At 68.0% G+C, this 24,478-nt stretch overlaps 7 protein-coding genes across 7 annotated transcripts in view; 3 read left to right on the forward strand and 4 right to left on the reverse strand.

The window, feature by feature from the left end:
• Positions 1 to 4,475: 4,475 nt before the first annotated feature.
• Positions 4,476 to 6,895, reverse strand: EMIHUDRAFT_103787 (hypothetical protein; the record flags this gene model as incomplete). The annotated part of the gene is made up of 7 exons (XM_005765852.1): positions 4,476 to 4,934; positions 5,083 to 5,133; positions 5,209 to 5,590; positions 5,678 to 6,120; positions 6,216 to 6,599; positions 6,673 to 6,724; positions 6,801 to 6,895. 7 exons carry the CDS (start codon positions 6,893 to 6,895, stop codon positions 4,476 to 4,478), a joined length of 1,866 nt encoding a protein of 621 aa, XP_005765909.1.
• Positions 6,896 to 9,311: 2,416 nt separating this feature from the next.
• EMIHUDRAFT_422036 (hypothetical protein) lies at positions 9,312 to 11,051 on the forward strand. The gene is made up of 6 exons (XM_005765853.1): positions 9,312 to 9,754; positions 9,827 to 9,893; positions 10,162 to 10,212; positions 10,325 to 10,374; positions 10,569 to 10,652; positions 10,721 to 11,051. Exons 1-6 carry the CDS (start codon positions 9,384 to 9,386, stop codon positions 10,839 to 10,841), a joined length of 744 nt encoding a protein of 247 aa, XP_005765910.1. The 5' UTR covers positions 9,312 to 9,383; the 3' UTR covers positions 10,842 to 11,051.
• Positions 11,052 to 15,037: 3,986 nt separating this feature from the next.
• EMIHUDRAFT_212562 (hypothetical protein) lies at positions 15,038 to 16,182 on the forward strand (the record flags this gene model as incomplete). Its single annotated transcript, XM_005765854.1, has 5 exons — positions 15,038 to 15,141; positions 15,213 to 15,351; positions 15,429 to 15,587; positions 15,680 to 15,804; positions 15,894 to 16,182. The coding sequence occupies 5 exons, from the start codon at positions 15,038 to 15,040 to the stop codon at positions 16,180 to 16,182; spliced, it is 816 nt and encodes a 271-aa protein (XP_005765911.1).
• A 1,241-nt stretch (positions 16,183 to 17,423) lies between these two features.
• Positions 17,424 to 19,588, reverse strand: EMIHUDRAFT_103789 (hypothetical protein; the record flags this gene model as incomplete). The annotated part of the gene is made up of 3 exons (XM_005765855.1): positions 17,424 to 18,755; positions 19,010 to 19,117; positions 19,187 to 19,588. 3 exons carry the CDS (start codon positions 19,586 to 19,588, stop codon positions 17,424 to 17,426), a joined length of 1,842 nt encoding a protein of 613 aa, XP_005765912.1.
• Positions 19,589 to 19,858: 270 nt separating this feature from the next.
• EMIHUDRAFT_49860 (hypothetical protein) lies at positions 19,859 to 20,062 on the reverse strand (the record flags this gene model as incomplete). Its single annotated transcript, XM_005765856.1, has 1 exon — positions 19,859 to 20,062. A coding segment is annotated over one exon (204 nt), but the record flags the coding sequence as incomplete, so codon positions are not given.
• A 315-nt stretch (positions 20,063 to 20,377) lies between these two features.
• EMIHUDRAFT_212564 (hypothetical protein) lies at positions 20,378 to 22,731 on the reverse strand (the record flags this gene model as incomplete). Its single annotated transcript, XM_005765857.1, has 4 exons — positions 20,378 to 20,857; positions 21,089 to 21,148; positions 21,265 to 21,783; positions 22,099 to 22,731. 4 exons carry the CDS (start codon positions 22,729 to 22,731, stop codon positions 20,378 to 20,380), a joined length of 1,692 nt encoding a protein of 563 aa, XP_005765914.1.
• A 147-nt stretch (positions 22,732 to 22,878) lies between these two features.
• EMIHUDRAFT_451958 (hypothetical protein) overlaps positions 22,879 to 24,478 on the forward strand; it is a gene marked incomplete at its 3' end in the record, with an annotated part of 2,895 nt that continues 1,295 nt past the window's right edge. The window contains exons 1-4 of the mRNA XM_005765858.1: positions 22,879 to 23,863; positions 23,976 to 24,108; positions 24,181 to 24,265; positions 24,337 to 24,371. Coding sequence (XP_005765915.1) covers positions 22,903 to 23,863; positions 23,976 to 24,108; positions 24,181 to 24,265; positions 24,337 to 24,371 — 1,214 coding nt within the window. The 5' untranslated portion in view covers positions 22,879 to 22,902. The remainder of the gene's footprint in view (positions 23,864 to 23,975; positions 24,109 to 24,180; positions 24,266 to 24,336; positions 24,372 to 24,478) is intronic.

A 24,478-nucleotide genomic window follows, 5' to 3' on the forward strand; every position in this document is an offset into this window, starting at 1 on the left:
GGCATGCGCAGCGTCGGAGTGGCTCGCCGCGACCGCAGCCTCGGCGGTGGTCTCGAGCACGGCGGAGCCCTTGCGCCGCCCCCTCCGCCCGCCTCCGCCCCCTCCGCCGCCGACACCGCCCTCGCCGCCTCCGCCTCCCGTGACGAGTTCGACGTCGTGGCCGAGAGCTGCGAGGCGGTGGGCGAGGGCGCGCGCCTCGTGCGCCTGGTGGTGCGCGCCGACGACGAGGAGGCGCTGCGCGTGGCGGAGCGGCGGCGGCGGCGGACTGGGCGGCGGCGGGGCGGATCCCTCGCCCTTGGCCTCCCACGGGATCAGCGGTGGCGGGTCTTCACCGACCACAGCAGGCCGCAGACGCTCGGCGTCGTGGGCGGCAGAGGCATTGCGCCGCCTGGCGAGTGCGGCCATGAGATCGGACGCTGCGGGGCCGACCACCTCGAGCGGGACGCCGTTGGCCGACGTGCAGCGCGAGGCGTCGGCCGAGCAGAGTGCCACGTCGAGGAGCGAGCGCGAGAAGGCGGCGAGGAGCAAGGCCGCCACGCTGAGCGGAACGCGACACGCGCAGCAGAGCCAGCCCTCGCCGCGCACGCGGAGCGGGCCGAGCGTCTCGGACAGGCCGCCGTGCTCCATTGGAGTGGACCTTTGTTGAGTGGCAGCCACTGTAGACTGAGCGGGCGGGCCGCGATTTTCTTCTTTTAATTTCGATAACCAGAATCTCGTCGCTGCTCGGTGTGAAATGTCCGGGGTTGTGCGTTCACGGCCGGTTCAGACAGCCGACGCCAGGTCTCGCCACCATGGTCTTCTCGTTGCAACCCACTTCCGACCCGTCCGTCGCAATCGGCACCATTGGCGCTGGACTGCGCTGGAACTCGAGCTTTGCACTACTTCGGTCTGCTGTCAGCGCCGAGAAGGCCGCCGCGCTTTTAGCTGCGGCCCGCTCGCTCTCCTTTGAGGAGCGGCCAGACTCTGTCGACGGCTTGCCGTCGCATGAGCTCTATGTGGTCAAGGACGGCGAAATCAGAGTGGCCTCGCTCGCTCGGCGAACGCAGGCGGACCTGACTCTCTTGACTGACCTCGTCAACAGCCACACGCCTGTCTGTCGAGGCCTCTGCCGGCCGTGCACCTCGCTCCTCCGGCGGTACGTCTCCGGCGAGCGGCGGGCGCACCCCGAGCATGTCGACGGCCACGCGGCGGCGACGGCGGTCGTCTCGCTCTCGAGAAGCGGGGACTACTCGGGCGGCTTCTTCGTCGGCGACCTTCGAGAGCGGGCGCTGCTCCCGCTCGGGCGTGGCGACGCGGTGCTGCACGCGGGCGACGTCTTGCACGGAGTGGACGTGCGCGGCGGCGAGCGCTGGAGCTGGGTGGTGTGGTTCCTCTCTGGCCCACGGTGCAGCCTCGGCGACGCTGTGGGCTGGTGGCAGGAAAGGGCCGAGGCGGGACAGCCATTTGCGCAGTATCTGCACGCGCGCCGGCTGGCGCACGCCCACCGGCGCGACAGCAAGCTAGCGGCGGCCGCGAGCGGCTGGCTCCGCCTCTCCGCCCTCGACGGCTTCCCTCTGGCGATGCTGGGACTCGGCCGGGCCCACGCGGCGGCGGAGGGCGTCCCTCTCGACCTGAGGGCCGCGGCGCTCTGGCTCGGGCGGGCGGCGGCGTGGCGGGGCGAGGGCGGCGAGGGCGGCGGAGTGTCGTCCCTCGGAGGGGCTCGAGTCGGCGCTCGGGCGGCGTACGAGCTGGCGCGGCTGCTGCTGCGCGGGGAAGAGAACGGCTGGCCGAGCCCGCTCCCCGTGGAGGAGGGGAGTGTACGGGAGAGGGCGAGGGCGTTGCTCGAACAGGCGGCGGCGGACGGGCATGCATCCGCACGAGAGCTTCTGGAGGAGGATCGGGTAGGAGACACTTGTGCGCCCGACGAAGCCGAGCCCTTGTGTGCCCGTTTTGCTAGACTGAGCTAGAACAGTAACACCGGAGCGCGGAGCAAGCCGGGGAGCGCGGAGCCGAAGGCGGGAGGACGAGATCATCTCTGAGTGGTGAGAAACACGTAACACCTGCGCACACGCGGTAGAGCCGTACACGCAGACACACGGTACACGCAGACACACACGTAAACACCTGCACACGACACGCTAGACGCCTCACCTTATACCTACACAACCATGACGCGCCCGGCGGCGCACCACGATATAGGCGGAGACACATCTATCTCGTCCGGGCCCTGCGCAACGAACGGCAGGTCTCTCTCGCCAGATTACGCCAAACCACCTCGTTCTAGCTTGGTCGCCGCTTAGCAGCTTCCGGCAGGAACAAGTTGGAAGGGATCTTACAGTTCGGATCCGCACAGTTGGGATTGGGGCACGAACGCGGTCCGAGCGCCAGGCTGACGAGCCCAGATCCTGGCAAACCCTTCCGACCGATGATGCTCTCGCGGCCGCCAGCATCACCGCCTGCAATCATGGCCTGGCCTCTGTCCGTGAATGCCATCGCACCAATCGGGGCAGAGAGCGCCGCCGCTGCCCGCGGGAGCATTCTACCAGCGCGGCGAGAGCTGATAGGAATTCAGCGGTAGCGCCGTCCACTAGCAACCGCGAAGGGATTTTTGTTCTTTCTGGCGTCTCTCGAGGTTCTCGAGGTGGATATCCTTTGGCCGCGTTGGGTAGCGAGGATTGGTGTAACCCGAGCCACGGAGGCGTGTTTTCTGACGGCCGACCGTCAGTGCACGGAGTTGCCCCTTCTCCGACTGCCCCGGCTAGTTCACGGGTTTCGCGAGAGTGACCCCGTGCGTCAAACCCGAGACCTAGCGCGGGTGGGTTGGAGGGGGAGGGGGCTCGCCCCGTTCCTCCCCATCGGGCCGCGTGAGCGGCCACGCCTCGCAGATTCGTTTCTCGCGCCTGGGTCAGGCGCGCGGGGCATCCCCCGGGTCGCTCGACCAGCGATCCGAAGAGTGGCCGCTATGCGAGGGAAAGAGCGGGGCCCACGGGGTGTTTTGTTTTGGTCTTGTGGGGGATTCGGTGTGGCCAAACCACTAACCGAACATACCTTACTAACCGCGTCTCGGGACTGACCTTTTTCTTATCGGGTTCGATTTTTGGCCAAAAGCCCGGCTAAAGTACGCATTACGCGCGATTCGGGGGCCTCTCCGTCATGGCAATTTGCGACCAACCGGGAGTGATCTCGGACCAGGCTGGCAGCTGGGCAAAGTCCGCTGATGACGACTACAAGCGGCTGCAAGAAGAGGCCATGGCGGAGCTCCAGCAGCTCCGGGCGGGCATTGGGATGCCAACGGGCGATATATCGATACAGAATCCAGAGGTGACCAGCCTATTCACGCGGATCAGGTTGTTTGTCAAAGGAGAGCTCGACGTGAAAGACCTCGGCTGCCTGCTCTGCTGCATTGGGCCCACGGTGGACAACAAGCTGGAGGCAAACCCTGACAATCGTGGTGTGTATGGGCTCGGCGCTTGCGTGTGCTGTGTGGCTGGGGAGCGGACTCTGGAGGAGGAAATCGCCGCGCGCAAGCTGGTGGCGGAGAAGACGCAGAAAAAGGTGCAGCCCTCTCACCATCTGTCTGCGCCCTGCTTCCCCCGCGAAACCATACCCACCCATACCCACCCGACATTTGACATTGACATTTCCCGCACCCCGTTGCCGCAGCTTGCTGAAAGGGCGGAACGCGAAGCGGATCTGAACGCGAGAGTCGAGGCTCGCATGAAGCGCGCTGAGAAGAGATGTGACTACTGAATAATGGGGCGCCGGGGCCGCTTCCGGCTGCACCCTCCAGGACTCATTACGTCTCATGGCTTCTGAGTACTGTATCTCGCGTGGACACTGCGGAGAACGCATGTGGTCGCGGCCGCAATACCACATGTCAGGCCCAGAGACTCCACTGGCAACCACGTCTGATGTATCGTGTCCAGGAGGCGAGCAGGGGGAACAAACGCTCTCGCAGACCGGCGCACCAGGCGCTGCGCGCCGCTGTGCCTTTAATGCGCGCTCTCGGCGCGTCTGTGGCGCCACCGCGTCTGTGTGGTCTCTGCTCTCCCCCAACACGGGGCAACGGCACACACGCACACAGCGATCACGGAACCATGGTGCCCCGCCCAGTTCTCCGCGTGCCTTTTATCACAGAGTAGCACAAACAGGCGGCGACGACCGACGTACGCGTTACACACACACACACATCATCACGCGCTTCACACGGATCTCTCGCGGTCACTCGTGCCGGTGTGCGGTGTAAAAACACAGCACAGACCGCAGAGCTGAGTGCCTGAGTCTCGACATCCGCCGCGCGGAGCTCGCGGAGCGCTGGACCAGACCGCCACAGGGGGTCCACCGCTTCGCTCACCTCGTTAAAATGTAAAGAGGACGCGGGACGCCGGCATGGACATCTCACCGTACACCGACGCCAGGCCGGCTCGCGCGAGGGTCCGGCGTCCGCCCGTCGGCCATGCGCCAAGCGTCCGCACGAGAGGTGGATGTCACACCAATCACGAGCCCCCCTTGGGAGGTCGCGCCTTGGTCGCCCTCGCCCCGTGCGCTCCTGCCCTCGGCCCTCCCGCCCCGCGCATCTTCTGACTGCGCGCACCGACCGACCGCGAGGAGGTCGACTTGGCGCGCCGACCTGCCCCCTCCTCGTCTCGCCGCTCCTCCCCCTCCCGCCCCTCCTCCTCGTCGCTCTCCTCCGCCTCCTCCGCCAGCCCCGCCTCCTCTGCGTCGCTCTCCTCGTCGGAGCTGTTGACGTTGAGCTCGCCCATCCCCGCGACGGCGCCGCTCAGCACCTTGCCGTCCGCGTCGAGCGCCGCCTGCGCGTCGGGCAGCCGCTGCTGCATCGCCTCTTGCTCGAGCGTGTTCCACACGCCGAGCTTCCCCTTCGAGCCGCCCGCCGCGAGCAGCGACGGCGTGTCGGGCGAGAAGCTCACGTCGAAGATCTTGCCTAGCTCGAGGTCCTGCGGCAGGGTTAGGGTTAGGGTTAGGGTTAGATCTTGCCGAGGTCCTGCGGCGGCGGGGCGGCGGCGGCAAGGCGGGCGTCAGCCGCAGCTTTGCGGCCCACGGCTCGGTGCATATCTCGGTGCGCATGTAGGTGCGAGGTGGCACCTTTGTGGCAATCAGCTGCGGCTCCGCGCCGCTCACATCCCACAGCTTGACCTACAGCGCTCCCTCAGCCGCGGTGAGGCGCCTCGCGCCTCGCAGCCACGCGCCCCGCCCTCCGCCCGCCCGCACCGTCTTGTCGGCGGAGCCGGTCGCGAGCACGCCCGCGGCGGCCGGGTTGAAGTCGACGGCGCTCGCCGCCTTGCGGTGCGCGCGCATGTCCCAGACAGCCTCGCCGTCGGAGCGCGCGTCGAAGCAGCGGACGGTGCCGTCCTCGCTCGAGACGACGAAGAGGTGCGGCCGGTGCGGGTCCCACGCCACCGCCTCGGGGTCGGACCCCACACCGAGCTGCCAGCTGCGCGCCGCACCCGGCGAGCGGACGTCGGCGACGCAGGCGCGCGCGTCGTACGCGGCGGACAGGAGGAGAGCCTGCTCTGCGGGGTGCCAAGCGAGGGCCTGCACCTTGTCGCGGTGGTGGCGGAGCGCGAGGACGGACTGCTGGTGGTCGCCGCACCTGCGGTGAGGCGGAGGCGAGGCGCGGCCGTGAGGCGGAGGGAGGCGGGGCGCCACCCTCGCCACGCTCGGCGGGGGGGGTGCGCACAAGTCCCAGAGGCGGACGGTGGTGTCGGCGGAGCCGCTCGCGAGCACGTTCCGGCGCAGCTGGCTCCACGCGAGGGCCATCACGGCGTCGGTGTGGCCCTGCGTGCGGCGAAGAGGGGCCTTGAGGGGGCGGGCTTGGCGGGCGGCCGTTGCAGCGCAGCCGGCTCGCGGGAGCAGCTCTCGCGGGAGCAGCTCTGGCAGAGGGAGGGGGCGAGGACGGGCGGGGCGGAGGGCGGGGGCGGCGCGCTCCTCCGCCGCGCCGCCCTTTCGCCTCTTCTGAGGCTCCGCGCCCTTCTTCTTCTTCTTCTTCTTCTTCCCCTCGCGGCTCTGCGCGGCCACGGCCTCGGCGGCGGCGCCGTCCTGCGCGTCCAGCGCCGCCTGCGCGCCCTCGGCACCGAGCACTGCCACGGGCTCGAGCGCATCGATCACGTCCAGGTCCCACACCTTTGCGGGCAGGGCACGGTCGGGCGTCAGCCGGAGGGACCAGCCCTGCGACGCCACGCGAGGCGCGCCTCGATGTACGGCGCAAACGTGCCGACGGCGAGCATGTTTGAGCGGCGGGCGTCCGCGGCGTCCGCGGCGCCGAGCGAGGCGTGCGGACGGTAGTCCATCCAGGCTAGGGAGAGCGGGAAGACGGGGAGCGGGATGTCGTGGTGCGTGTACAGGTTGTCGTGCGGCTCCTCGTACACGAAGACCTCGACCGTCGAGAACTGCTCCTCGGACCGTGCGCCGACCAGCACGAGGTCCGTCGGCTGCAGCGCGAAGTCGTCCTCGTCCGAGTCGACGTCGTCCTCCTCCCGCAGCGTCATGTGCGGGTCCTCCTTCGGGCTGGAGTAGTAGGCGAGGTTGCCCGTCATCGACGGCAGCGCGAGGCCTCCTTCCGAGTCGTCAGAGTCCGAGTCGGCCGCGTCGCCGCGAGCTCGCTAAAGACAAGGGCGGCCGGCCGTCAGCACCCGGCGCGCGAGAAGCGGTGCGCTGGGCGCGATGAGAGCGCACCCGCTTCGCGCCGCTCGGTGCCTCGCTGGCCTCGGCTACCGTCGCATCCGGCCTGTGGCGGCAGAGCGGGCGGGCAGGCTGTGAGACGCGGCGCTCGGAAAGGCAGGGCGAGCGGCGCGGTGGCACACCCGGCCTCCGCCTCGTCCTCGCTGTCGATCGGGTCCTGCGTGCGTGGAACCGCCGCCGGGACGCCTCGCCTGGCCCATACGATCGAGGAGAGCATGCAGTCTCTTCCACGATGGCAGCGTGCAGGAAGTTTTTTCTTTTTTCAAATTTCTTTTCATTTGAGGAAGAGTTACTGCTCCGCCCACCCTGATCCTGAACTTGCTTTTCTTTCAAATTACTTTTCTTCAGCTGTAACGTGCTTGTCCCGCATGAACACACCAGAGAGAGAGATTTCAATACCAAACAACTCTTGTCACACTACCAACCAGCGAGAGGGCGAGACGATCGAGGTCCCGTACAGTCTGTTGCGGGCATTAAGAAAACAGGATCCCGCGGCACGCCGCCGTTTCTAAGCCTTTCCACCCACCCCACCCACCCCACGCCGTGGTTTCTTAGCTTCGGCCGGCACCCCAGGCAGGTCAGCCGGGATCTAGGAATTTTTAGGTAAAATGACAATAAGGAAGCGCTGGACCGATGCGCCAGTCAGCAGTCTTGGGATGACAGGAAGACGCACACACCTCCATCCACACCGCCCAGTCCCCAGAACACCGCAGACTTAGCTCTTAGGCAAAATGACAAGTGCGCGCGCCGCGCAGGCGAAGAGAAAATTTGAGCGGGGCTCCTGTTCACGTGTTCACACTCGTGTGTGGGCCCTTTCTTGGGGCCGCGCCTGCGGCGCGCTGTGGTTTCTTAGATTTTTTGCGGAAATCGCTCGGCGTGGTTTCTTAATGCCCTGTTTTCTTAATGCCCGCAACAAACTATACCACGCGGAATCGACGTATCCAGTGCCGTCAAGTGATCTGTGATCTGTGATCTGTGAGGGTCCGCCCGCAGGCGCAGGGGGAGGTGTCAATCACGCTCCCGGGACGCCGGAGAGATCGGGTTGGTCTCCCCCGCCTTCAGCCCTGACCCGACGGGGACGCCACGCCACCCTCGCCCAGGGATCTACAATGCTGTCTTAAGGTCCGACCTGTGGGCTCTGCCTGCGCTCGGCACCGGGCACTGAGGGAGGGTGTAGATGATGTAGAGTGTAGAGCGCTGTAGAGCTTGTAGAGCTGTAGAGCGCTGTAGAGCTGTAGAGCTCTACATCCGGCGCGTGACGATGTGAGTCGCCTGTAGAGCGATGTAGAGCGCGATTTTGCTGTAGAGTTTGTTGTAGAGGCTCTACAGCCAAACCGCCGGGAAGGCAGTGACTCAAAGAGGTCGAGCCGCGCTAATGGGGTGTCTCCGAGCTTACTGGAGCTCTGATGGACAGCCCTGACTATCCCTGACACACAGAGAGTCACTCTGACGGCACACAACACCCTATGACTGCGTCATGACCAGCCTGCCATGTGTCGCCGGTGCCGCATTCGTCTCGCTGTGCTTCTTTAGCAGGCGGTGGACTGTCGGCTGCGAGGACGGTCGCATTTGCGCGAGGCGAGGCGATCATTGTTGAGCGTTGCATGCGCCATGACTCGCGCCAGCGCGTGCGGGAGCTCCTGGCTGAGCGTTGAGTCCAGGCGAGTTGCGCTGGCCACTATCGCTACGCCGAGCCGAGCTGACGCGCCGAGGCGCCGGCCAGTCGCAGCCGTGAGGCATGCCACAGCAGCAGAGGCACCTGCCGCCCATTGGGCGGGCAGACAGAAGGTCAGGGCAGCACTGGCAAGTGCAACGCGCCTCATGTCGGAGAGCGACCGTGCCTCCCGTTCGCCGCTTATGATGTAGAGTTTGTTGTAGAGATTTCACGTTGTACTTTTAGCTTACTGGGAGAAAAGAGGCGCCTCTACATCGCTCTACAGGCGACTCACATCGTCACGCGGCGGATGTAGAGCTCTACAGCTCTACAGCGCTCTCCAGCGCTCTACATCTCTACAGCTCTACAGCGCTCTACACTCTCTACACCCCTCTACACCCTCCCTCAGCCGCCGAGTTTGATCGACAATCGCGAGATTGACCGCCGTTGACCAGAGAATCGACGGCAGCATGCAAACGATGTGCCAGCTTCCATGGCGCTCGCGCCGCGCAGGCTGGCCCATCGCTCTCTGGCGCTCTCCGGGCCACGCGCGGCGCCACGCGTGCCGCGCGCCACTCGCCGCGGCAGGCAGTACAGCGCCACTGCAGCCTCGCGAACGTCGCGCACAAGATCCAGGAGGCTGCCCACCAAGCAGCAGAGTGCTGCACCGGCATGCAGCGGAGGCTGTGGCGCTGCGGCGCCGTCTCCCCGCCCTGTCCACGGAGCAGGCGCGCGGCGGCACGGCCCTCCACCAGTCGCAGGAGGTGCGCACCTCCCAAAGGAAGCACCAGATGCTCCCTCAGCACACGCAGCTTTGCGCAGCGCAGCGCACGGGCCGCGCCACCCAAAGCCGACCCTCAGTCTGCCCGAGAGGCTGCCCGCGGAAGGCCTGGCAAGCGCGCGCCCGCCTCCTCACCCTTGTTTTCTTTTGTTACTTTACTGCCAAGAGGGCGGCGGCTGGGCAAGGTGCGCAAGGTTGCTGTCTCCGCATCAGCTCGCCCACCGCGCAGCGCAGCACCGCACCTAAGTGCCCCTTCTTTTTTCAGCAGCCATGCCGCAGCCCGGAGTGATGGGCGCCAGCGGCCTATCGGAGGGCGGCGCGAAGCCGCCCTTGAAGAAGCCGGACTGGAACAAGGGCCACCTTCGTGTGGCGAATGCAAACAGTCCCTTCGCGGCTGAGCTCTTCCTGCAGATGAACCGTGCGCGGTCTGACCCGGTCACCTACGCGGACGAGATGTACAGCGAAACTGCAAAGGAGACGCTGCTGAAACAGAATCCGGCTCCGCCGCTCCAGCTGATCAGCTCCGGGATGACAAAGGCGTGCCTCGACCATGTGCAGGACATGAAGAAGGTGGACCTGCTGACTGTGCAGGACGTGCACACGGGCCGCGACGGGTCCAACCCGCTGGCTCGGATGGAGCGGTGCGCTGCGCGCGGCTGCGAGGGCGGGCAGAGCGCCGCCGCGCCGCACGCAACAGCACCCGCCCCGCGCAGGTATGGGGACTGTGTGGGGGATGTCGCGGCGGAGATGGTGCTGCTCAAGCCCGCCAAAAAGGCAGAGGTGCGGCCGCCACGCCGAGGCCGCCCCGCGCGCAGCGGCGCCGCGTGGAGGCGGCACGGGCCCCTCGGCTGGCCAGCAGCCGGGGAGAGCACTGGGGGAGCAGCCGGGGAGAGAAGCCGGGGAGGGCAGCCTTGTCGAGCAGCCTTGAAGGGAGAGAGAGGGAGAGGGGAGGGGAGGGCGAGAGCCGCCGCAGCCACCCGCGCTCGCCGACGCGCACCGGCGGCGAGGCTGCCCTCGACCGACAGCCGGCCCCGCCTCCCGCCCGTAGCGGCCTGACAAGGCGGACGTGGCGGCCGATGTGCGAGCGGTGATGACCCAGGCGAGATGCGCCGCCGCGCGCCCCGCGCCGCCTCCGCCAGCCCGAGGGGGCGCAGCTAGCCCGGGGCCCCCGCTTGCCGCCGTCCCAGCTGGTCCCCTCCCCGTGCGGTCAGATGATCGAGGACCCGGGGAAGCTGGAGATCCTCTTTCGGTCCGACTGGAGGCGCGGCCTGGGGGGGGAGGGGAAGGGAGGGAGGGAGGGAGGGAGGAGGGAGGGAGGGAGGGAGGGAGGAGGGAGGGAGGGAGGGAGGGAGGAGGGAGGGAGGGAGGGAGGGAGGAGGGAGGGAGGAGGGAGGAGGCCGCTCGCCTCGTGGGCGCGGCTCTTGAGGCGCGGCCCGGCCCGCCTCTCCGCCGCAGGGCGAGCGGGATCGGCTCCGGCATGTACGGCAAGGGGGGTAGGATGGTCGTCTGCACCTTCACCACGGAGTTTGACGACAACCCGTGCACACCCACGCACAGCCGGCGGGCGGCGGCGCGCTCGCCCTCAGCCAGAGGGCTGGCGCGTGTAGGTACGCCTCGTGGGTGGACGTCAACGTCAAGACGCGCGTCTTTGGCGCGGGCTGCTGCCTCTGCTTCATCACGCCCGAGCCGATCAACATCAAAGTCACTGTGCCGTGCTCCATCATGTGACGAGGCGCCGCAGCCCGGCGCCCCTCTGTGGTCTCGCTTCCAGGCCGCGAGCTTATTTATTGAGAGAGGCACTGCCAGTGATGTCGCTGTATCCTATAAACGTTGAGGTCATGTGTCGTTCGTGACGATTGAGTTCGGACACTCGTGCCACACATCGCGTGCAATCGTCACCGGGGAGGAGCGAGAGAAAAAAAGGGTGTGTACGTCCTCCTCACTCCTCTCTGTCTCTCGATTGATGGATCGGTCGAGCTGCATATCCACTCTAAACTTTGAAAATCCATCTCGCATCTGCAACTACTCCACACAGATGCGGTACAGCAGTCCTCCAGTTTCGCTGCGCAACCCATGTGCGCCCACACGCCGCACGGCTGAGGTAGAGATCGAGATGTCGACCTCCTGGAAACACACACACCGATACATGACATGTATGGCGCGCGTCTCACACATCACAACGTCCGAAAGCCGGAGCGGTAGCCTCCGGAGTCTGAGCGAGGGGCGGGCCGTGCCGCCTCCGGAGAACGGTAGCCAGAGGCCGAGCGGCTGACCGACTCTCTCACCGACGACCAGCGCGGCAACGTCCTCGCGACCAGACTCGCGAGACGGAGGACGCCCCTCGCCGCCTGAGAGAAGGGCCGCGGCCGAGACGCCGTGGTCGTGCCGTCAAGCAAGCGCGCGCCCCCGTGCGCCGATCTGCGCCGGCGAGGTGAGGGCCCGCCGCTCGGCGCCGCCACCCGCTCGCGGCGCAGGTAGGTCCGGAACGCCCTGAGCCACTTGACAGCGCCGGCGAGGATCCCGATCCCGATGAAGGAGCAGACGCAGAGCGCGGCGACGGCGTCGACGAAGGCGGGGGACGGGCCGCGCGCCCCCTCCCCCTGCCGCGCCAGGGCCATCAAGACGAGGCTCTCGGCCAACGTCGTGAGGGAACGCGCAAAGTCGGAGAGCAAATGCAGCGCGGCAGAGAGCATGTTGACGTTGCCTCCGCCGCCGGCAGCACAGCTGGCCGCGCTCGCATCGCAGCCCGCGGCGGGAGCTGCATCGCCGTCGGCCTGGGACTCGGGTTGGGCCCCGCTGGTCGCGCCCTCTGCAGCGACCGGCTCGACGGGCGCTGCAGGAGCCTCGCGCGCCGCGTGCGCCGCCGTCCTGGCCGCCGCCTTGGGCGCGGCTCCGTGGGCCTCGTCCCAGTGCCACACCTTGAGGGGCGGGGAGGTGGCGAGGTGGTGGCAAGCAGCGGTAAGGGAGGTGGCGGGGAGGTGTGTGGGAGGAGGCGTGCTATAGTAGAAGGCGGAGCAGCGGTGAGGGAGGTGGGGAGGAGGTGGGGAGGATGACTCAAGCAGGAGGGGTGGTATGGGGTGCCTTGAAGGCGAGCAGCGACGCCACGTCGAAGGCGATGCCTACAGGCAGGCGCCTCTCTCCTCAAGACAAGAAGGAGCGCCCCTGTGCGGCCAGGAGAGAGGCTGCCGAGCAGCGCAAAGACGAGGATTATGGTGGCATCGACGTGCTGCTGCTTGACTGGAGTGCCGACGTCGAGGTTGCTGATGGCATGGAGCCCGAAGAAGAGCGTGAACGAGAAGAGCAGGAGCAGCGAAATGGCAGACATCACCAGCTCCAGCCGCTGCTTGAGCCGGGCAGGTGCGCATTCGGCGAGCAAGTTGCCGGAATATGAGATGGTGTCGGCGAGCATGGACGCGCAGTCGACGGCCAGCGCAAGCGAATGTGCAGCGAGCGCTGCCACGTACTGCGTGACGGTGATGAAGGAGAAGAGGATGCCAGCGAGCAATAGTACTCGAGCATTCTTTGACAGCCGCCGCCGCCGCCGCCGCGGAGGCGCCACAGTATGCGACGGGGCGGCTGGGATGGCCACGCTCGACTCCGGCTGTATGGGCTGTATGTCCGCCGCTCTACACATCACGGTGAGCGTGTCGCGGCCAACGTTGTCAGACGGCAATGCGCGCACCGCGATCCTACTCGCGGGAAAAGAATTTCACTGTTCGAACCAGAAACCCCCTGAAAATGACTTTGTGTGAGCTCTGTGTCTTGATCTGCTAAGAACAAACCTAATGATAAAAGGAATTCGACTCGCCGCTTTCCTCTGTGATTCTGTGTGAGCTCTGTGTCTTGTTTTGCCCTGTGTCTTGTTTTGCCAGCAATAGCTACAACAACATACCCGTGAATCACCTAGTGGGCCATAGTGGGCCACTGCCACCATTCTTTTTCTGCCCATAACAAATTGCCCTGCCCAACATATTTTAGTTACTGGGTCCTAATGGCCATGTGGGAGAAGTTTGGTCTTTGTTTCATGGGGGGATCTGGATATATTCACGGCTAAAGTTGGTGCCGGCACGGCTCCCCTAGCCGGTCTCTCGGGGCAGGCCGGGAAGAGCCTCCAGGCCTTCTGTGGAGCTTAGGTAGGGTCCCCAGCCAGCCTCCAGCTGCAAGGCAGTCTCCAGGGGCCATGTAGCATGCCTGACATGACAGTGGTCAGTGCAACCCACCCGGACACGGGTAGCGCACCAGAGAGGGCCTGTCCTCGTCGTCGAAGCCGGCGGCGGCCCGCGTGGCGCGAAGCGGAAGTCATCGGCACCGCCGAATCCGGAGCCTAAGAAGGGGAGGAAGAAGTGAGCAAGGAGTGCAGTCTGTGTTTTGCAAGAATGGTGACACGCGTAGACACAAGTACTAGTACGACCTGAGTACGCTCCAGGCTCCAGCCACACAGCCAGGCCAGTGCTTTGCAATGCCGCACACGCCAAAAGTGAAAACGAGCAGTGCTACGTGCGGAGTGTGGGATTACTCACGACTGGGCGTGTCGCGACCGCCGCCGCGAGGCTCGTGGCGATGGAGGCGCCGGCGCCAGCATGCGCCGCCTCCCTCAACGCCCGAAACTCGGTCACAGCCGGCGGAGCGACGGCGGCAGAGATGCGGGCCGCCGGCGACCTCACACGGCGTCGCACGCCGTAGAGGTAGCCCCGAGAGACGCCGCAAGGTGCGTCGCGACCGCCGCCGCGAGGCTCGTGGCGATGGAGGCGCCGGCGGCAGCATGCGCCGCCTCCCTCAACGCCCGACACTCGGTCACAGCCGGGGGAGCGACAGCGGCAGAGATGCGGGCCGCTGGCGACCTCACACGGCGCCAAGCGCCGTAGAGGTAGCCCCGAGAGACGCAGCTGGGTGTGTCGCGACCGCCGCCGCGAGGCTCGTGGCGATGGAGGCGCCGGCGCCAGCATGCGTCGCCTCCCTCAACGCCCGAAACTCGGTCACAGCCGGCGGAGCGACGGCGGCAGAGATGCGGGCCGCCGGCGACCTCACACGGCGTCGCACGCCGTAGAAATGACCCCGAGAGACGCCGCAAGGTGCGTCGCGACCGCCGCGAGGCTCGTGGCGATGGAGGCGCCAGCGGCAGCATGCGCCGCCTCCCTCAACGCGCGACACTCGGTCGAGGCTGGCTCGAACTGCTCGAGGCCAGCTGCCTGACTTGTATTGACAGCGAGTGTGTCGCCACTCGCTCCTGACCACACGTTGAGGGGGGCGTGGACATGTTAGCCCTCGGCAGCTGCGATGCGCACACACCTGTCGCACGGATCCAGCGGTGGTGGCGATATGCTGCTCGGCGAGCCAAAGAGAGCGTGCCACCGAGAGCGTGCCACCGAGAGCGTGCCACCTAGAGCGGAGTGCGCCGCCCTCCGCAGCGGGAGTCGGTTGCGGGTGGTGCAGCGGCGCCGTGATAGAACAACAGGCGCCGGCTCGGCACGCTGAGTGCACACGCGACGCGTCGCGCGTGCACGCACTGCTCGTGCAGCGCCAAACAGCGTCCGCCAGCGCAGAGAAAGGAGCCCGTGCCGACTCGTGCACGCCTGCGACAGCTCGAGCGGCTCAGCGCGAGTGCTGCCTCACATCCGGTCGGCTCACAGTGCTTGGGCAGCCAGGCTCACCGTCGGCGAGAGCAGCTGCGAGCGACACCACGTCGAGCCAAGGCGACGCTTTCTTCCGTGGCCGCCGCGGCTCGTTTCCGCCACGCGGTGGGGTGCGGCGGAGGCCGAGGCGTGCGCCAGCCGCGCTCGAGATCAGCAGGCGGCCTGGGAGGGCGCTCACACGCCGCGACGACCTCGGCGAAGCGAGGCGTCGAGCCAGGTCATTCACGGATACCTAAACTAATAATAAAACGCGTGTCAACGGCCCGGGACGGGCGCGACACAGCAGATACCATGGAGCGCTTCGCTGCGGCGACGGCGCTCAACCAGAAGTACGACATTGATCACGCGCAGCTGATTGGTCGAGGCAAGCTCTCTGTGGTGCATCGCGCTCGCAGGTGATGCACAACCCAATCTAGCTCTGCTCTCCGTGCGCTGTCGTCGATGCCACTCGGATCTGAAACCCCAGGCGAGTGGATCAGCGGCTCGTGGTCCTGAAGAAGATCCAGGTGTTCGAGATGGGGTCCAAGGAGCGATCCGAATGCATGAACGAGATCGAGCTCCTTCGCACCCTCCAGCACCCTCACATCATCTCCTACCTTGACTGCGTTCTCGAGGCGCCTGCACACTGGAGGTCGCTGCCAGCCAGTCCTCGACCCCAACAAACCAAAGGGCGTCGTCTTAGGACAACGAGCTCACTATTGCCATGGAGGCTGCGGAGCTCGGCGACCTGGCCGGCCTCATCAAGCAGACCGTCCAGGAGGGGGCGCAGTTGGGCGAGGCGGCCGCGTGGCAGGCCGTCATGCAGATCTCTGACGCGCTCAGCTTCATGCACGAGCGGCGCGTGATGCACCGTGACATTAAGCCGGCGAGCTTGGGCCTCAGCCGCTCCCACCCGCACCCAACGTAGTTTGAACCGGATTGATCTGGCGACAGGCGAATGTGTTCCTAACGGCACCCAACGTTATGAAGCTCGGCGACCTGGGACTCGGGCGCTACTTCTCCTCCAAGACGGAGCAGACGCACTCCAATGTCGGGACACCATTCTACATGTCACCAGAGTGAGCCCAGCTCTGCACACGGCGGGGCGGATGGGAGGTGGAGGTGGCGCGCGCACCTGGGTGATTCCTGCCCACTCCTTTGGACGCAGGTGCATGCAGGGCGGAGGTTATGACTTCAAGAGCGACATCTGGTCGCTCGGCTGCCTCTTTTATGAGGTGGCGGCGCTCCGCTCGCCCTTCTTCCAGCAGGGCATCAACTTCTACATGCTCGGTCGAAGAATCATGTCGCGTCAATTTGAGCCGCTGCCCGCCGGCTATTCGTCCGAGATGGGCCAGCTCGTCGACGCAATGCTGCAGCTCGAGCCATCTCACCGGCCCTCGGCGGCAGACATCCTCTCTGTGGCGAGAGCTAGGGTCGCACAGCATGCTACGAGTTAACTGACAGAGGGAGAGGCCGGAGAGCCGCTGCTGCCTCTGGCCATCGCCCGCCGACGTCCGCCGCGCAGCCGGACGTCGGAGGCGTATGCCGGCAGTGGTGTGTGCGACGACGACTTCGGGGGGAACGCGGGGCGAGAGCGACGGACAGACGAGTCAGACTCAGATCGAGATCCAAACCGCACACAACAAGGCGCACAGAGCGACCTATTCCCCGTCCCGCAGAGAAAGATATATATATCTCAAAAAATCATCACATCATCTCGGTATGCGGTGGACCCCGGCCGTGGTACGCGTAGAGGGTGTGGATGCTGGAGAGGACAGGAGCACTTGGAGTACGGAGTAGGAGTGCAGTCAGTCGACGCGACCCACTTAGATCCACTCCGCCACAGACGGTCCCGCGCCTCGCCGCTAAGACGGGGACACGGCCACGACTATGGTTCGTGTACCCGCGGCGAGTGAATCCGACCAGCGCTCTGCGCTCGTCGGTGGCGGCTTCCCCCGACTGCGCCGCGCTCGGCGAACCTCGACAGCGCCTTCGGTGGCATGCAGCTCTTTGCGAGACAGAAGCCTGGAGAGCAGCTCCTCTGCTGCTCACACGCTCTGCACAGTTGGCACAGCCTACTGTGCGGCTGCCACAGCTGTTACAGCGATGGGCTCGCCCTCACTGGCCCTCGGTCACTCTTGTGCTGCGGCTTGTGTGAGCGACACTGCTCGGCGCCTGCCGGCACACTGTGAGACCATGGGTGTCAAGGTAAAACCACGCTACCAGCGCTTGGTCACATCGGCCCTGAGGTCAGATCCATCTACTCTGTTGATGACAAGACTTGTCTACTGGCTGGAGCCGAGCAGGAGGGCCCAGCGCACAACCCCTGGCGGTCGTCAACTCACCCCCCTCCACACACCCCGTAATGTGTGTGGATCTCGCATCGAGCGCCCCCCCACCGCCCGGAGAATTTACAGAGTTCACTCTGCCAGAGGGAGATGCGCTGCAGTCATCAGAGCTTTCATTTCTTCATGATTTCAAAGGATAATTGACCGGACGAGAGCACGTGGCGCGGGCGCGGGCCGCGGGGGCTCGAGGGCGGCGCAGCAATTGCTGCGAGGCGGGGCGCGCATCATCACATATCCGAAGGCGGCTACACGGTGATCGGTGAAGGCCTTCGTGCTTGGAACACTGTGCGCGCCGTCATGAGATTTTCTTGAGATACGGACAGCGGTCCCCTCTCCGATCAACGCGAGCGTCAATCGGCGGGCTCGGGCTGGGGCAGTCGCGCGGCCAGTGCGCCAGCGCTCACGAGCCACTCGACTGCACGCCCCGGCGCCAACAGCGAGCCTTGCAGCTCCGCCGCGACCGTGTCGACCGCCCGCGCCGCGCAAGCCGCCGCACGGTGTGGGCTCACCGCCGGCGTCCTCCCTAACGGGGCGCCCGCCGGGTCGATGCTGTCGGAGAGTGCTGCGGCCGCCTCGGCGTGGCCCTCGCACGCCGTCACCAGAGCGGCGGCCGCCTTGGACGCGAGCCGCCACTCGGGCGGAAGTGGCCGCACGATCGCGGCGAGCCTGCGCCAGCTGCGAGCGACGACGGCGCGGCCCTCGAAGAGCGAGGCAGCCGGCTCCGAGTCGGGCGCCACGCCGGCGCAGACCGCCTCGCTCAAGTGCGGCATCAGCGCGCAGAGCTCGCGGAAGCCGGCGGTCGCCGCTGCCGAGCGGTGGCGTCGGCTCACGTAGGCGCCTGCGTACCTGCGCAGGGCGGCCGCCTGCACTCCGAGCACGCCCGCCTCGATGCGCAGGGCAGCCACCGCGGCCGCGGCACTCGCCCGCCGCATCGCGTCCTCCGCCTCGTCGCGAGAGGCGGAGAGCGCGTCTCGCTCGACGCGCCAATCGCGCCGCGCCGCCTCGAGCCCGGAGCGCGCCTCCTCCGCCTGCGCCGCTGCCCTCGCCGCCGCCTCCTCCGCAGCGTCGCGCTGGCCGCTCGCGCGAGACACGGCCGCCGCCGCCGCCTCCGCCTCTGCCGCGGCGCGGGCCACCTCTTCCTCGAGCACACGGCACGCCTCGCGAGCAGACTCCGCCTCAGAGCCGGCGGCGGAAGCGGCGCCCTCGGCGCTCGCAGCACGCGCACTCAGCGCAGCCGCCTCGGCCGCCGCCGCGGCCGCAGCAGCGGCTGCCTCGGCCGCCGCCGCCTCGGCCGCCGTGGCTGTCGCGGCCGCCGCCTCCTCCGCCGCGCCCGCCCGCACCGCCTCTTCGCCGCGCGCCCGCTCCGCCGCGGCGAGAGACGACTCGAGAGCAGCGACCCGCTCCGAGCCCGCCTCCGCCTCCCTCCGCGCCGCGTCGAGCTCCGCCGCCCGCCTCTCCCCCTCCTCTCGCCTGCTCGCTGCCTCCGACTCGAGCTGCGCCGCCGCCGCCGCCGCCGCCTCCGCCGCCTCCGCCGCCGCCTCCGCTGCCGCTTGCGCCGCCGCCGCCTCCGCCGCCTCCGCCGCCGCCCTGGCCGCGGCGAGCTCAGAGCTAGAGCGCGCGGAAGCATCAGCGGCGGCCGCCTCCGCAGCCTCGAGCCGAGCAGCCTCCGCCGCCGCCCTCTCCTGCAAAGCACGTCGGAGTCCAGGGTCAGGGACGTGGTCAGGGACGTGTCCAGGGACGTGTCAGGGACGTGTCGCGTCTCGGCCACGCTCGGCCACTCTCGGCTCGTCTCGCCTCCGCCGAGCCAGCCCGCTCCTCGGCCGCCGCCAGCGCCGCAGCCGCCTCCACCAGCCTCTCCTCGAGCCGCGCCTACAGAGACGGCCCCACCGTGCCGCACTCCTCGCCCCACTCCCTCGCCCGCCGCACCGACGGCAACCTCGGACGCAGTCAGCCGCTCGAGCCGCGCCTGCGCCTCTGCACTTGCCGAGCGGAGGGCAGCGGCGGCGGCTCGCTCCGCCTCGAGCTGAGACTTGAGCCGCGCGACCTGGCAAGCGAGGTCAAGACGCATGAGGAGTGCTTAAGGAGGTCACTGCCGCTGCTCGAGCCGCGCCACCTTGCGCTCGCCGCGCCCCTCCGACTCCCGACCGACCGCCGCAGGGGCGCCCAGCCGCCCGTCCGCCCTCGGCGCCGGCTCCCCGACCGCCTCCTCTGCGGCCTCTTCCTCCGCCTCGCCCCCGCAGCACCATGCAAACCAGCTCCAGCCCCTCCTCCGCTCAGGCCCCGCGCCAGCAGCTTCACCCGGCGGCGCCTCCGCCGCCGCCCGTTCCGCCTGCGCCTCCCCCTCGCCGAGCTGCGCCGGAAGCTCGGCCGCCATCTTCTCCGCCGCCGCCTTTTCGGCGGACGGCGGATCGCCGACCTCTGTCGCGCCGCCAGCAGTCGACGCAGGCTCTTCGGCTTCTTCTTCGGCTGAGGAGCCGCCGCCATCGCCCGTTGGGGACGGCTCGACGGCCAGCATCGCACCACCACCCGTGAGCGCAGCCTCGCCGGCAGCGAGATCCTCGACGCTCGCAGCCGTGGTGGCGTCTGCGGCGGCAGAGGGTCCCGCGGTCTCGGCGGCGGCGATGCCAGTCTCACCCCCTTCCTCTCCGACGTCTCCGCGCCCCGCCGCGTCGCCGGCGCTGTCGCCAAAAACAGCATCGGCATCCGTCCCGGCGGGCGCCGCAGCGGCCGGCTCGTCGGCCTGCCCGCCGCCGGCCGTCTCGAAGCCACCAGCCTCAAAGCCCGGAGGCGGGTCCCACGTGGACTCATCCGTCTCCGCATTGTAGTAGTAAATCTGCCCGTCGTCTGTGGTGTGGGCGCTCCAGCCTCCAAGGAAGTCCGCAGCCCCACCGGACGGGACGGATGCGCCTGGCGGGAGCTCCCAGGACGACTCACCCGTGACGGCGTTGAAATAGTAGGTCTGGCCGTCCTCGGCTGAGTGCGCGGTCCACTCGCCGCTCCCTCCGCGCAGCGCCCACACGGCACGCGCGCCGCGACGGAAGGGTGCGCCGACGTGAGACCGGCACGCGCAAAGAGCAAAACACCCCAGCAGCAGTAGCAAGCGCATAGCGCCACCCAGGCAACAACACTGCTCAAGCAAAAAAGAATTACTTCGGGGCTCAGCTCTCCGGCCCTGGATGTGAGGTTGATAACTGCACTCCAAGTGCTCCAAGTGCAAGTCTTTCCGAAATCTTCTGCCTCCCGCTGCGCCACCCGCGTCCAAGTGCACTACCCGTACAAGTTCTGCCGCCGCCGCCCGCGTCGGTCACGCCCGCTCCTCGGGCAGGTCCGGCCGGAGGACGAGGTAGGCGGCGGGTCCGAGGACGGGGACGAGGCTGAAGGCGAGGAGCCGGGCGAGGTTGTTGGTGCCCTCCGCCGCCTCGTCCCACCAGCCGCGGCGCGCCATGTCCTCGCGGATGGGCTCGAATGCGAAGGCGGAGAGGACGAGCAGGTCGATCGACGAGACGTGCACAAGTTTGGAGGAGCCGAAGAGCTCAGCGTAGTCGGAGAGGGCGGCGGCGGGGTCGGCCATGGAGAGGAGGCCGTACAGCAGGACGGCGCCCGCCGCGAGGAGGCCGCCGCCGTAGAGGCGCGACTCAGTCACGTACCGCGCGAAGAAGCCGAGCTCCGACCTGCCGACGGGGTCCGGGCGAGGCTGCCGCAGCGCGAGGTATGGGCCGGCGGCGCCAAAGCCGAGGAAGAAGGCGGCGGAGACGAAGGGGGCGGCGGGGAGGGGGCGCTGCCCCTTGGCACCCGGGAGGAGGAGGGCGGCGTTGATGCCTGCGCGACGTGTCAGGGACGTGTCAGGGACGTGTCAGGGACGTGTCAGGGACGTGTCAGGGACGTGTCAGGGACGTGTCAGGGACGTGTCAGGGACGTCCGGACGTGTCGCGGGGTCACGGTCCCGGTGTGGCGGAGGAGGGGAGGGAGGTGGCGGAGGAGGGGAGGGAGGGGGCGTGTGTGTGCCAGGCAGGACGCCGAGCGCGTTGAACACGGCGAAGAAGATCGGGTTGAGGCTGGTCGGGTCGTCGATCGCCTGTAGCATGGAGGCAGACCGTGCGCGAGGCAGCGAACGAAAAGGCGGCGGCACTGGTCAAAGCTGCGAAGGGAGTGAGGGCGGCTGGCGGACGGGTGTCCGGGCCCGAGTCTCACCTTGGCGATGAGCTGGTTGTCGAACGAGTCGGCCGAGACGCTAAACTCTCCCGGCGAGGCGAGGGCGACGTAGGCGCTGAAGCTGAACCAGGCGAGGGCGATCGCGGCGCGGGCAGGGCGGGCCGCGAGCGTGTCGAGGGCCGTCGGCGGCGGCGGCGCAACCGACGGGAGGGGTGCGCGAGGCTGGAAGGTGCGGAGCTGAGGGCTGAGCCTGGCTGCGACGGCGGCGAGGGGCGGCGGCTTGATGGACGGCGCGGGGATGTCTCTCGCGAAGCAGATCTTCCCGCTCTTGTCGACCTGGTTGAACGAGATGCCGGAGGGGCCCGGCTCTCCGTTGACCTCGCACCGCCACGTGATGCAGACGCCGGTGTCCCCGTCGGAGATCCGCTCGGGGAGGAAGGTGAACTGGGGGAAGGCGTCGAGCAGGGAGATGTAGGCGGAGACGGCCTGCAGCCCGACGAAGGGCTCGCGGTAGTTGAAGTCCTCGTAAACGACCTCGTCCGAGAAGAAGGAGAGGGCCTGGAGCAAGGAAGGAGCGGCGGTGGGGGAGGGGCTGCGCGCCAGGCCCGCTCCGCCAAGGAGGAGCTTGCTCCGCCAAGGAGGGGAGAGATGTGGAGTGTGTGCGCCTCGCTCGGCGTCGCTCCGCCCGGGTAGGCGACCTGCGCACATCGATGTGCACCGCGAGTCAGCTGCTTGATCCTCGTGCATCGGGCAGGCGACCAGTACCAGCACCAGTACCAGCGCTCGGTGGCGTGCGCACTCGAGGGAGAGAGCTGGCGCGGGGTGGTGCGAGGAGGCAGCAGTGGCGGTGGCGCGGGGAGCCGCTCGTCTCACCTCCCACAGGTAGCGAGCGATGCCGCTCGCGGTGGTCGGCGTCTGCCGCTCGTAGCTGCGGGGCGGCTTGGCCTCGTCCTGCCGGTTCGCGTTTGCGGCCGTGAGGAAGGCTTCGAGGATGGTGTCCAGCTTGAAGAGCGGCTCCGACCCCTCCTGCACGTAGGCTAGTTCGCCCTCTCCGTTCAGCTCGAAGTAGGTGACACCGCGCAGGCCCGAGCCAGACACGCCGTCCGCCTCGCGGTGCCAGGTGAAGCCGCCGGACGAGGCCCCGTCAGAGAGCCGCTCCACCTTGAGCAGGCTGCCGAGAGGCCACTTTGCTCGCAGGTGCCGCTCGACCGCCTCCCTGCCGCGAATCGGCTCGGTCAGGTCCATATCCACCCACTCGACATCTTCGCTGCAGGCTGCCGCCACCGCGGCGGGAGAAAAGCTCGTCTCCGGCTCGACAAAGAGGCGGCGTAGCAGTGTGCTGCACGTCAGAGTGCGGCTCGGCAGCAGAGTCGTGAACGGGCTCGGCTCTACGAGGGTCTGGACGGCGGCCGGCGGCGAGGCGCGAGGCGCCACGGGCAGCCGCGGCCGAGGACCCGCAGCGGAGTGGAGCGCGAAGGCGCTGGAGGCGGCCGAGAGGATAAGCATATGTGTGTATATTCGCGTTTGGCCGCACAGCCCGCGAGCGGCAGCCGCCTTCCTGGTAACTTCCGGTCTATTTCTTTTTTAGTTTTGCTCGCGAACGTTTTCGCGCTTTTTTCTTTTGTTAACGACCTTCCTGGGCGCATTCCGCGGCGCATTCCGCCCGCCCCGTTTAGAATGGCTTCCCCTGGCTGCTCCGTGTCGACGGAGCAGGAGAGCTTCGGCCTCTCCTCGCGCGACAACCGCGTCACCGGCTTCTCGCGCTACCAGGAGCACCGCGCGACTCGGCGGGCGCACACCATCGAGCTCGAGCCAACAATGAGCCAGTTCTCGGTCATTGAGCGCGAGCTTTCCAACCCGAGGCGGCGGCACGACCACACGCCCAGGCGCCGCTCCCTGCTCCACTCGATCACGCGCCGGCTGCACGACCCGGTCGACGTCGAGACGAGCGCCGCGCGCGGCGCGCTCGCCCGCGACGTCAACCGGCGCGTGCGCACCGCACTGCTCGGGCAGCGGTACTGGTCGAACCGGTTCGTGGGGCGGGCGGAGGAGGAGTACCAGCTCTTCATCTCGCAGTACCGGCGGTGCAGCGTCTCCCGCCGCCTCGCCGTCGCAGCCGTCCTCCTCGGCCTGTCGACGGTGTACGACGCTGTCGTCAACCAGCGGCCCGCCTCGTTCGTGGCGCTGCGGACGGCCGCGCCGGTGGCGCTGCTGGTGGTGGGCAGCCTGCTGTGCCGGCTCCGCGCGACGCGCCGCTGGTGGCGCCTCGCCGCCGTCGTCGCCGCCTGCTGCGCGTACGGCTCGGTCCTGTCTGCAGACGCGGTCGAGCCGGACGGCGCGTGGGAGGCGTGCGACAAGGACGCAAACTCGGTGTGGCAGCTGCTGTGGCTGATCGCGGCGATGGCGTGCAGCGCCCTCTTCTTCGCCCTCGACCTGCCGCACGTGTGCGCCTGCCTCGCCCTCCAGCTCGCCACGTACCTCGCGGGAAGCCTCGCGCTGCAGGCCCGCTGGTGGAGGAGGGCGGGGCGGGGCGAGTGGCGCTTGCCCTCGCTCGTGCTCGGACCTCCGGCGGGGCTGCAGCTGGGCCGGGACGAGGACGCCTCGTCGCGCATGGTCGTCGACTGCATTCTCTCCGCAGGCGCCGCGCCGCCGCCGCTGCTGCTGCACCCGCTGCAGCCGCTGCGGCCGCTGCAGCTGCTGCGCGCCGTCCGCGACGCGCCCGTGACACGCGCCCGTGACACGCGCCGTAGGGTTGGCGCTCCTCCTGCTGCTCTGCGCCGCGCGGATGCGCGACCAGCACGAGCGGCAGTGCTTCATCAACAGCTACGTCCTCCACGCCCGCGTCTCGAAGCAGCACACGCGCATCGGCATGCTGCAGCGCAAGCACTCGCCGAGCAGCTCGTCCTCGGCTGCAGCCCGGCCTCCGCCCGGACGTGTCTCGGACGTGTCCCGTAGGCATGCGGAGCTGCTCGCCCTCTTCTCCAACCCGCGCGTGCCCGACTCCTCCCCCCTCGTCCTCCGCCCTCTCCACCTCGGCCAGGACCCCCAACCGCCGCCGCTCCGAGAGCTGCCCACCATCCTCTCGTCACCGAGCCCACCCCCTTCCCCCAGGAGCTCAAGTTCCTGATGCGCGCGCTGCCGCACGAGCACGCCGCCGCCCCGCCACCCCCGCACCCGCCCGAGACAGCGCCCCAAGACACGCCCCTGCCACGCCCCTGCCACGCCCCTGCCACGCCCCTGCCACGCCCCTGCC

This window comes from Emiliania huxleyi (genome assembly GCF_000372725.1).
Source record: "Emiliania huxleyi CCMP1516 unplaced genomic scaffold EMIHUscaffold_53, whole genome shotgun sequence".
In the NCBI taxonomy this organism is placed as follows: Eukaryota; Haptophyta; order Isochrysidales; family Noelaerhabdaceae; genus Emiliania; species Emiliania huxleyi.